Below are 12,707 nucleotides of genomic sequence, written 5' to 3'. Positions count from 1 at the left end.
TAATTTGGGTCAGGGAGAGGGGGGACACTAGTGTGCTCAGATTTATAGTTGAGTGGATCACTTTCTGACGAAAAGTCTTTTTTTCTGGAGACAAGGAAGTGAATCTGAAAAAACTTTGAACTCCGTCGTTATAGGTTCATGTGCTGCTTCACCCAATTAGCCAGAGTTACAAGTATACCAGAGCTGAAAACTCACGTTGTAAACCCCTCAGCACAGGTCTGCTCTTTCCTCATCTGTCATGTTGTGTAAAGCATCCCGATGCCAGAACTTACAAAGCCCTGGCAAGTTTATTGAGTTGCAGCTTTATGTGCGGGACTACTTCATTTGCCTTAAAAAAGCAAATCTAAGACAACAGTAAATAAATAAGAAAAAAAAAAAAAAGAAAACCACTTGGGTCATAGGCAGTCTCTTCAAAGACTCGTAATCTCCTTCTTGATGCGTTTACCTTCACATTCATCAACACGCTGAAGACGGCAGCAAAAGCACGTGGATCCCTGGGGTTTTGCCTTCCTTGCTTTAAAAATGGAATTTCCAGTGATGCAATGTGTCTAAAAGAACAGGCCATATTTCCAGGGTGAGAAGGGCAGTAATTGTCCATCTCTACTCTCATTAGGGACAAATGAGCTTCATCTTACAAGATTTTGAATAGAAAGTCTCTCACTAATAGCCCACTGTTTTCTCTCTGGGAAGCAACAGCAGTTTGTGGCCTGGAATCATTGCTGGAGAACTGGAGAAATCTCTTTGGGGACAAGAAGAATGAAGTTGTCCTCTCAGGAGACAGGGACTCGGTCCTGAAATTCAAAACTTAAGTGTACCTTTCAACTCGCTGCTCCTAAATTTACCTTCAACTCTTTGATAAGATACACAGAGGGAAAAAAGGAGTGCCTTTCACCGACATTGACTTAATTCAGCCAGGGTATATCTTCCTTTATCTAGCCTTGGGGGTTTTATTCTTCTCTTTTTGGTTTCAAAACCACTCGAGTGCTTTTTTTTTTTTTTTTTTTTTGGCTGCGTTGGGTCTTCGTTGCTGTGCGCCGGCTTTTCTCTAGTTGCGGCAAGCAGGAGCTACTCTTTGCTGCGGTGCGCGGGCTTCTCATTGTGGTGGCTTCTCTTGTTGCAGAGCACAGGCGCGGGGGCTTCAGTAGTTGTGGCACATGAGCTCAGTAGTTGTGGCTCATGGGCTTAGTTGCTCCGTGGCATGTAGGATCTTCCCGGACCAGGGCTCGAACCCGTGTCCCCTGCATTGGCGGGTGGATTCTTAACCACTGCACCACCAGGGAAGCCCTTGGGGGCATTTTTGATTGGGTCTAGTGATGGGAATATTCTTGGTCTAGGGAATAAGCTCTGGGCCATTTTGATAGCACTGAAGCTTGACATAAAACTCATAATTTTTATCCTCGGTGAGCACAATGGCTAAACTGTGTGCCCTGAAGTGCTCTGTGTGTTTCCACATCTCACAGCAATGATACAGCTCACCTAGCCGTCAGACCAAATACTTGGTGAATGGTGGCACCCCAGCGTTCCATAAATATCAAGAACTCTTAACACCTGGAATGTATAGCTTGGAAAAGACGGTGCTTAAATTCCAGTTGCCTCTTCCAAATAGCGTAGGCTCTTCACAACCTTGTTTACTCTACAGCAAAAACAAAGGCCTGCAATTTTCATCCCCTGATTTATAAGAGATGGGCAGAAGATGGAAGGGCAGGCGTGCCTCTGCAGAGGTGTGCCTCAGTTGTGTCCTCAGACATTGCTTAGGAAACATTGGTCACCACACCCAGAGTCAAGAACTTGACAGTCAAGAATTCAAAGCAAGAGAAGGCAACTGCTTCATAGATTTGAGAGACTGGCTGGAATGAGTTGGGAGATCATGAGTTCAGGAAAAAGGTCCTTGCAATGGTACAGCATCATGGGCTGAAAAGAAAACCCTCATGTATCTTATTCTGTATTTTCGGCTTTAGAGGAAGACAAATTAGATTTTAAATGATAGAATTTTGGAGTTGGAGGCAGACATTAGTCCAAATGTGTTTTGCTGATGAGGAAATATGAGGTCCAGAGATTTGTCTTAAATCATAAAGGGAGCTGATGGCAGAGCTGTGTCTGTAAGCAGGACCTTTAGACTCTCGGCGCTTTCTCAGCTGTGTTCCAGACATTCACAGATACTAATCAGAAGGGGGGATGAACTGGCCACGGACCTACATTGCTATAGAGGGCAATGGGAAAGCACTCTGTAAACTGTAACACAGCAACAATGGAAGGTATTATTATCGCAGGTAATTGTCCTGAACACACATACTTATTTGATTACCTACTTGAAAAAAGAAACAAATTTGAAATTGCCTGCTCAGTTTTCTTATTATCTGAATTAACAGGAAGAAATTTTTTTTTTTTTTTTTGGCTGCGTTGGGTCTTCGTTGCTGTGCGCCGGCTTTTCTCTAGTTGCGGCAAGCAGGAGCTACTCTTTGCTGCGGTGCGCGGGCTTCTCATTGTGGTGGCTTCTCTTGTTGCAGAGCACAGGCGCGGGGGCTTCAGTAGTTGTGGCACATGAGCTCAGTAGTTGTGGCTCATGGGCTTAGTTGCTCCGTGGCATGTAGGATCTTCCCGGACCAGGGCTCGAACCCGTGTCCCCTGCATTGGCGGGTGGATTCTTAACCACTGCACCACCAGGGAAGCCCTTGGGGGCATTTTTGATTGGGTCTAGTGATGGGAATATTCTTGGTCTAGGGAATAAGCTCTGGGCCATTTTGATAGCACTGAAGCTTGACATAAAACTCATAATTTTTATCCTCGGTGAGCACAATGGCTAAACTGTGTGCCCTGAAGTGCTCTGTGTGTTTCCACATCTCACAGCAATGATACAGCTCACCTAGCCGTCAGACCAAATACTTGGTGAATGGTGGCACCCCAGCGTTCCATAAATATCAAGAACTCTTAACACCTGGAATGTATAGCTTGGAAAAGACGGTGCTTAAATTCCAGTTGCCTCTTCCAAATAGCGTAGGCTCTTCACAACCTTGTTTACTCTACAGCAAAAACAAAGGCCTGCAATTTTCATCCCCTGATTTATAAGAGATGGGCAGAAGATGGAAGGGCAGGCGTGCCTCTGCAGAGGTGTGCCTCAGTTGTGTCCTCAGACATTGCTTAGGAAACATTGGTCACCACACCCAGAGTCAAGAACTTGACAGTCAAGAATTCAAAGCAAGAGAAGGCAACTGCTTCATAGATTTGAGAGACTGGCTGGAATGAGTTGGGAGATCATGAGTTCAGGAAAAAGGTCCTTGCAATGGTACAGCATCATGGGCTGAAAAGAAAACCCTCATGTATCTTATTCTGTATTTTCGGCTTTAGAGGAAGACAAATTAGATTTTAAATGATAGAATTTTGGAGTTGGAGGCAGACATTAGTCCAAATGTGTTTTGCTGATGAGGAAATATGAGGTCCAGAGATTTGTCTTAAATCATAAAGGGAGCTGATGGCAGAGCTGTGTCTGTAAGCAGGACCTTTAGACTCTCGGCGCTTTCTCAGCTGTGTTCCAGACATTCACAGATACTAATCAGAAGGGGGGATGAACTGGCCACGGACCTACATTGCTATAGAGGGCAATGGGAAAGCACTCTGTAAACTGTAACACAGCAACAATGGAAGGTATTATTATCGCAGGTAATTGTCCTGAACACACATACTTATTTGATTACCTACTTGAAAAAAGAAACAAATTTGAAATTGCCTGCTCAGTTTTCTTATTATCTGAATTAACAGGAAGAAAATAGAGCAAAATAAAATCCAGAGACAATCTTAGAACAACATTAAGCCTTCTACCCCCTACTTCAAAATAACCTTTACCAACTCTGTTAGAAACCAGCAATATTTTCTCCAAGTTTCCAGAACCCCTCATCGTGCTTGGCTCCACTCTGACGGGGGCGACAATTAATGAACAGTAGACACCAAAATGCTGGAGAAAAGGAGAAGCCAGGGAGGTGGTAAACTCTGATGGGTCCTGAGTGGTACGAACAAAAATGCACTATTGGGTATGTTACAACATTTATTGAAACCATTTTCTCAGCAACTTCCCATTTTCCTGAGCCATCACTCCCTCCATTGAGCAGTCTGTGTTGTGATAACAGCTGCCTGGGGATTACTTTCTGCTTGGCTCAAGAGGTCAGGGACAGATAATGACGGTGTCACTTACACTGAGGCTTTCATCTCTGCCTCTCAAAGCCTTTTACAACTATTAAGTCTCTTCCTACGACTCTCTTGGCTCCCTCCTTTAGCCAAGGAAATAGAAGACACTTCCAGACCGAAAGCAGGTGACCATCTTCTCCCCTTCCCACACCCAGACCTCCCTCACCCTTGGCTCTCAGTCCTCTGGCCGAGCAGCAGCATCAAACCCGCGTGTATTTTCACTTGACGCCCTAGCACAGATGGAAGCCAAAGACGAAGGGTTGACAGTTTCTTCGGACACTTTGCCTGCCAAGCATTTAAGGAAATTATTTAAGGTTACATGGTCGTAAATGGCAGAACTGGGATAGAATCTTGGCAGAGAGGTGTTATAATTATTCCATTTTACACACGAAGAAACAGAGGCTCAGTTCCAGAAACGGGATATAAACCTCAGCTTCTGACTCCAGAATCCGTGGCTCTGATCTACTCCCCTATTCAGTCCTGGACTCTATCCCCAGGACAGAAGGCAGCTCTCTGGAATGGTTTTGGAGAAGGTGGGAGGGAGGGCTGGGACCTAAGGCAAGTCAGCTATTTGCTATTGCTGTCCCCCCAGTTTTTTCTGTAGTTCTGCTCCCTGGGGAAGACAATGTAGCAGAGAAAAAAAACAAATCAGACTCTAGTCCTTACACCCTATCCCTATGTCACTTCTCCAGAGCAGGGCATTATGAATCCACTGCTTCCTAGCTCACCCTCCAGCCCAGCCCTCTGTCCAGGGAGTCTCTGTGAGTGACTAGCTGGGCTCTGGTAACACCAGGGGAGGGCCTGCCTCAGGAGACATCCTCCCCCGACCTTCTGGAAGCTCCTTCTCTTCTTCTCTTTTCCAGGAAGTGTTGAAGAAACTGGAAATCTGAACCCAGAAATCTGTTCACCATTCTTTGGATTCTTGTTGTTCAGCCTGGGTGGAGATGCCCTTCTCTTAGTGAGCTGAAAGGTGTCAGCACGGGGGCCACTAACTCAAGCAGTTGGCTAGTCTGGTCCAGGCAGCAGCTGATAGTTCACCGCATTGATGAACCTGTTCGGCTGAACTAACTGACTCGGCTGGATATTGTATTACATGTCCAGGGCTCAGAATACCACTACAGCATTTCTGGGAGATTATTGCTTCTAGTTATAAAGAAGGGCCCTAGAGTTAATACTGCTCTCAGAATAGACTCACTTACAGAGTAGCTTATGCAGTAGGATAACCCGATTCATTGATCGTTATTCGTTTACCTTCAGAGACAGAACCTGTCTTCGTTCAGTCTGGAGATGGTAAGGCTACCTTCTAAATCTTTATTTATGGTGAGTCTCTTGCACTGTATCTCCACTGCAGTGGCAGCCCGCATCTCAAACTCAACATGTCCGAAACTGACATTATTACTTCCCCTGTCTTCTTCCTGTGTTCCACCATGACTGACAGTACCAACGCCACTCGGTCACCCAAGCCAGAAATCAGACCATCGACCTGCAATCCACCTTCTCTGTCAACCCACATGCAATCAGCCACCAGGACTCAGGAGTGACCCTTGTTCTGAATTCTCAATTCAATCTCTCCTTTCCACCTCTCCTGTTGATGTGTCAGTGCACATCCTTAGCTAACTGGTGTAATAAAACAAGAATGAACATTTCCTGAGAGGAGGGACCAAGCATCCAGAACACTATGGTGGGTAAGAGTATGAACTTGGAGCCAGAATGGTGGATTTGAATCCTGGTCAAAAACGCATCAACCGTGGGATAAGTATCTGAGCTTCGGTTTCCTCATCTATAAAATGAGAATAAAAATACCTCCCTCCCTGGCTTGCTGTGAGGATTAAATAAAGCTAACATACTAACAACACTTACAGCACTACTTGGCACCACATAAGTGTCCACAATATATATTATACATGTAACGATAGATGAGGAAACTGAGACTTCAGAACAGGTAAACACCTTCTTTAGGATCACACGGTGATTAAGTACGGCCGGCATATGAATCCAAATCTATCCTTCATCAAAAGCCACACTTTAAAAATGTTACCACATGGCACATCTATGGTTCCACATGTGGTTGTTAATAACAAAGTAGAACGTCTAAAGTACCAACACAGAAAGACACCATATACGATATAGAACTGTATATACAATATGATCTCATTTCAAAAAATGTGACGAATTTCTCTATTACTACCTCTGAACCCCATATATTCCTTTGTCATCTCATTTTTCCTCCATCTCTCCTACTAACCGACCTGAGGGCAGAGATGCCACATTGTAGAGCATAGAGCCAGATACACAACATCCAATATTTGTTAAATTGCTGAATAGCATTGAATCTTTAAAAAAAAAAGTATTTATTTAGCAGATAATAGATGAGTGACATTCTGTGACGTGAACATGACAAAGGATTTTTCTTTCTTTCAGGGAGATGTCTGAGGTCCCTCTGACACAACTGACCACAGTATGAAGTAGAAAATGCTTCCCGGAGGAAGAAAGACAGTGACCACTCTTCTCAGTGTTTTTTGTCAGACAGCTGTCTGCTATAGCCCTGGAAGACACTTCATCTAATGCTTTAATGATGAACTATCTTAAAGGGACTTAGCACTTGCCACTGCCTTCTTTCATGTTGCTAGCCTGCTCCCGTTACATGGGCTTTGCAGCCTGGCACTTTCAGACTTTGACATGGCTTAGAAATGACATTAGAAATGTCATTGCATAGAAATGACATCACATTGCACATGTGGTTCTATGCCTGTGTTTGTAGAGGAATTGGTAGTGAAATATCTACAATTCCCTACTTTTTTTGAATATATGGCTTCAACATGTCTCTACTCCTCCTCTGTATTTCTAGTTTCTATTTCCACACACTAAATGCACATTGATTTTATTTCAAAAAGATGAAAGAAAACAGACTGAACAAAAAATTCACCCCACTACGTAGATTTTCCCAGTCTTTTTTAGTAAAAGTGATCAAAACCTAAGAATTTGAAAACTAGGTAATTGGGACTTCCTTGGCGGTCCAGTGGTTAAGACTTCACCTTTCAGTGCAGGGGACATGGGTTTGATCCCTGGTCGGGGAACTAAGATCCCACATGCCGCAGGGCAACTAGGCCTGCGTGCTCTAGAGCCCACGCACCACAACTAGAAAGAAGCCTGTGCACCACAACAAAGATCATGCATGCCACAACTAAGACCTGATGCAGCCTAAATAAATAAATAAATAAATAAATTTTAAAATAAATAAATAAAAAGAAAATTAAAAAAAGAAAACCAAGTAATAGCTATAGTTCTTTCTTGTCATTTCATCTTTGGAGAAAATAACTATTTTCTTCTTTCTTCCTAGCATCTTTCCAGTTTTTCCTTGTGCTGCAGCAAATAAATTTGAGGGTTGATGTCCCAGACATGTCCTTTTCCTATTATTTCTTTTACGGTTGATGTAGACATGGTACCCAGTGGCAAGCTAAATGAGCCTTTGTTTTCACTGGGCCCTCAGTGGAAGAGGCACCAAGAGATAGCTGAAAGCTTCTTCCTTCTCTCCTAAATCTGTTTGCTAGTAAGTTGCGATTCCAAGTCTTTGGTGTAGACTCAGTGGTCTGACTGTCAATGAGACCTCTTTATTTGTTTCTTTGTTAGTGCCTTCTTCTTGTTACTTCTACCTCCTCAGTTTCCATTAGTAAAGCCAACCCTGAGGGCATCCTGCCAAGTTATCTACCCCAGCTCAGCCAACTCATCGCAGCTCTCACAAATCTTAGGGAAAGTCCTCATTGGGCTAGGAAATGATCCCAGAACTCATAGAGAAAATGGACTCTTAAATCCTGCCAGTATCTTCCTTCTATCAGAGATGTTATTTCTTTGTAATCACTTAAGAACTTCCTTCTCCATTGATCTGCTCTCCATGTTCAGGTTTTATCACTTTCCATTTCTGTGTTCTTTACCTGAAACATTTCTGTCCCAGAAATGGAACTCTTGTGTTTAGAACACCATTTTGAATCAATGTTTCTGCATCTTTTCCAAACATACTCCAGTATCACTGAGCTCTATTATTATACGTATAGGGTTGCAAAATAAATGGATATTTGTTAAATGAATGAGAGGAATGCAGCTTAATCATTTGTAGGAGAATTATATGTTTTCTGCTGAGTTTAACTGAGTAAATCATATAGCAAAATGACAAAGCTATGTGAATGCATGTAGCATTGCTTGGTAATTGGCCTCTACCAAGACATGGCAGCATTTTTCTTCCTGGCAACTGTCACAAGATGTCAGCTAGTCAGGAGAGCACTGAGGCAGGATGGCAGAGTGGTTAAGAGAATGGCCTCTGGCACTAGACAGCCTGAGTTTGACTTTCACCGCTAGCGTTTACTAGCTGCGTGACTTTGGGCAAGTTGCTTGGTCTTTCCGTGCTCATTCTCCTTAACTATGAAATGAGGATCAGAGTAATCATACCTACCCACTGCCTTCATAAGCTTGTTTAAGGATTAAGTGAGCTAATATAGGCAAAACACCTAGAAAGTAGCTGGAATAGTGCTGTACAATCGCTCAGAATTATTATTACACAGCTATTACTTGGCTTGACAAGGACTGTAATTCAAAGAAAAAAACCGAGATGAGAATACTGTATTTTACATCAATTTCCAAGACAATGATACAGCACTGAAATACTTCTTCCGGGAAGATATTCAAACCTGGAGACCTAAAGAAAGCCATTACTTCTCTGAGTCAATCAGGAAACTTTCTTTTTGAACATCTCTGGAATTAATTGAACAGTCATTAATCACCAACAATTACTAAAAGGAGCCAAAGATGTTGAAATGGAATATATCTGAAGTCTTGTGACAAACCACTCTTCTTCTCTATTCCTATTTGTCTGCAATCTAAGAATCTTATTTTTGGAGATAAAGTTATAATTATATTTACATGCTACAGAATTTTCTTAGTTTTTATTGTCATTACCTCTTATATTTGATGATGATCTTGGCAAACTCCAAGGTAGAGATTAAAGCCTTTTTTTGGTGGCAGATTAGTAGAAATTTAAGTTATAGCATTTTTTTACAACATGATATTGGCTTATCTGTTTACCAGCCTAAGGATTTCTATATTGGTTCAAAAATTCCGAGTAAGTAGATTTTTCAGCTATATTTTAAAGGAAGATTAATGCTACCTACAAGTAGCAGATATAATTGCTAATTATAATGAACTATAATTTCAGATACCAATAAATCAAACAAAACATCATGTTTTATTTGTACAGATTGCTGTCAACAATGCTAAATTAGTAAGAGACTGAAATGTTTCAAAAAAGGTTTAGCTATTTATGTCAGACACTTAGAGGCAATGAATGAGGGATCTGTGTTTACATTTCCCCTAATTTACCTTTCCCAGTCACTGGACAAGACAGTGTACAAACAGAAAAGATTCGGCCTCTATGTCTGTGTTGATATTCAGCTGCAAGTCAGCACCAGTTAGAATATAATTACAATTAGGGACCTGTGTCTCATTCTGGGTGTACCAATAGAGTACATTAGTTTTAAGTAAAAGTGACATTGCATAATGATCACATTTTGGCCAAATCTAGAGTACTTGATTGTTTCTATTGTTACTTAACTGCTCAGGTCTTAAGATTAAATTATCCTCTTTTATCCTTACATGAGATGGAGAAACATTTGATTTATTTCCCTTCTCCACACAATCAATTGATTTGCATAATGCCTAATGAGATTCTTTCAAATTCCCACGTGTTTACCACATGTTGTTCCAAATGTGCCAACAGACTGTCATTTAAAGGAAAAAAAGAATCTTCAAATTCAGAGGAAAGCCTGGGCTATCCTTTTGAATACCTACAATCAGTTCACCTGACAATATTCCCAGGCAGTCAGATGTCCCTGAGAAACAAGATCTAGTTGGTTTTTTTTTTTTTTTTGCTTGTCATCAAATGACTTACCCACAATGACTGCGGTGACAGTGAGTAGCACAAAAGCATTCCGAAACAGGTAACTTTTAACATCTTCCTTTGTGATGTTCTGCACTTTCTTCTTGGCCAAGAGTGTGCGTTTACGGACCCCTTGCTGGAATCTCTCCATCCTGCCTCCCATCCTGGCCTCTTCTCCATTGCTTTTAGTCATGTTTTACTTCTGCAGAGTGTCTCTTCTTTGAACTTCAATGTCACGGAATCAGCCCCAGAAAGCCAGTCCTCTTTGGTGTTCAAGAACACAACTAGACGAGAGAGAAAAAGACAAGAATTACAGCCTCCAGGGGTGAGAAATCAGGGCTGCCCAACACCAGGGGAAGCTGTTGGCAAACTGCATAATCTCAGTAGGAATCAAGGGCTGGCGAGTGGCAATGCCAGATCTCAAGGCTCGAATGTGTATATTTTACTGGACCATGTGTGAGACATGTGCATAAATCCAGAATATATGAGCAGGTACTTGTGTTACATTTTTAAACATTTGTCCTTCCCTCTCCAGTGAAGCTATAAAAGGGCTCATCAGAGCTGGGTGTGACGGAGCACCCTTACCCCCACCCGATCCCCCAGAACCTAGCCAGGTACTTTGCATAATGTTCGCCCTCAATAAATGTCCAATTGAATTAAACGCACAGGAAATGCTCAGTAATTATACTTAATGACTCATGTTGTATACATGGCAAAGGCATAACCAGGTCAATGAAATGAATTAAGATACTGAGATTTCACAGTCAGAGGTTGCTGTTATATATAATAAAGTAACTATTTGCTAAATTAAGAAAAAAACCATGATAATATCAACTAGTAAATATGCTTATGAAAAGAACACAAGTACCCACAGTCCCTGGGAAATACATTTGACCCTTTCACGTGGTAACTTTTTTTTTTTTTTTCATAAAATAAGCTAACTGCGCTGGGCACATTTATAAATTATCTGAAATCATAATTCATCTTCATTTTGGTCCCAAGTAGAAGTACAAAGTAGCATTTGTCTTTGTGGCAAACATGCTGGCGCCTTCTGAGGAAACTATCACCTACTTCTCAGTATTTTAAAATTTAGGATTTCTAGAATAGATGAGATGAATTCAATTTTCATTCCAAACGTTACAGCGTGTGGTTTCTAGTTTCTTTAAAGTGCTCCTAGGTTATTCAAATATATCTAAGTAAATCTCTCCTTGGTGGAAATCAGCTGTTTTGAAAGATCAAGGGATTCCTCCTGCTGTTTTACAAGATTTCTAATCCCGTAACCTTTCCCATGATAAATCCAAGTAAAAAAATCAAGTCGTGCCTGTGGACGTGTGTATCTGGCAACGAGAAAAGCCAGTGTGTGCGTCTGTGGAGGAGGTAACTAGAAAGCAAGAGACTCCTCGGAAGCTTTTGGCAAATCCAAGTGCGGAAAAAAAGACTAGTCTTAACAGTTTTGACTCTTAAATAAAATTGCAGGCTGGGGTCAGTGATAATAAGACGTACAACTCGTTCAAGACTTCACAGCAGATTAAAGTTTAGGGAGAAGTAAAGAGGAGACGCGAGAGACCAAATTTTTTCCCCTCCTACTAATCTCTGATTCCCTTTCTCAGTCACTTTAAAATAGACCAGCTCAGCCTTGATTCTTTTCTAGAGCTGGAACCACAATCTGCCCCCAATCCACCCTGAATGACTCAACTCCAGATTAAGAGAGGACACGGCGTAAATAGACACCACACGCTCAATGCATTAAATTACTAACATGGACTTTATCTACCAAAATGGCTAGCTTTTACTCTCGCTACTCCTCTGCTCGGGAAACAAAATACACTGGCAGAGAAATGGAACGAGAAATGTAGCCCAGCAGAAATACAGGACGTCAGACTTACCTTTTCTGATTTTGTAACGGGTGGAAGATACCCCAGGCAATGACAAGGTGAATTCCCAGCAGGTACAGCGGAGCAACAAAACGCAGCGAGCAAGGCGTGCATGTGCTCTGAAACTGCAAATTACTATCGGGGCAACTTAAGAAAAGGGGCGGAGTCTGTGCCCGGGAAAGGGGGAGTGGGGAAAAATGAAAACACCACAGGGAAGGAGGGGGGAAACCCGAGGTTTCTGGAATATTGATTAATCTTGGCGCACCAGAAGCATGCTTGCTGGCTTTGTTTTGCTCCTAAGACCAGTTTTCCAGCTTTGTCAGTTCACTTTCATTAGAAATGCAAAACCGGGACCAGGAAGAATTGAAGAATAAAGCGCACACAACACTCAGAAAGCTTGAAGTCTTGATTAGAACGTTTCAAAGAAGACTTTTCTGAGGCTAAAGTTAATTATCTCACATTATGGCAGGTTTCCTCCGCTTAAGGAAACACGAGACTGTGCTCTTTTGCCTGGTTGTACAACTGTTATGAAAGAGTCCCTCTTTTTAGAATTGGGGAAATAACTGACATTTCTTGGGAAGACCCGGAACGCAATCAAGTATAGAGAAAAAAAATACTATAATTCTCTAGCCTTGCCTAAACTTACTCAAAACACAAGCTGAGACATGCCTCTATTTTAGCAGTTTAAACTCTATTATAGCAAATCTAATTTAGCTCACCGTCTGTGT

General features: G+C 41.9%; 1 protein-coding gene across 1 annotated transcript in view; it reads right to left on the bottom strand.

The window, feature by feature from the left end:
- Positions 1-12,118, bottom strand: part of SLC1A3 (solute carrier family 1 member 3) — a 74,699-nt gene extending 62,581 nt beyond the window's left edge. Inside the window, exons 1-2 of the mRNA XM_007103216.2 lie at positions 11,992-12,118; positions 10,118-10,389 (exon numbers count right to left, since the gene is read on the bottom strand). Of these exons, the coding sequence (XP_007103278.1) occupies positions 10,118-10,298 (181 nt within the window). The 5' untranslated portion in view covers positions 10,299-10,389; positions 11,992-12,118. The remainder of the gene's footprint in view (positions 1-10,117; positions 10,390-11,991) is intronic.
- Positions 12,119-12,707: the final 589 nt, after the last annotated feature.

The sequence above is a fragment of the Physeter macrocephalus genome, chromosome 8 (genome assembly GCF_002837175.3).
Source record: "Physeter macrocephalus isolate SW-GA chromosome 8, ASM283717v5, whole genome shotgun sequence".
NCBI lineage: Eukaryota > Metazoa > Chordata > Mammalia > Artiodactyla > Physeteridae > Physeter > Physeter macrocephalus.
Note: the sequence above shows the minus strand (reverse complement) of the source record. Positions and strands in the feature narration are given on the sequence as shown.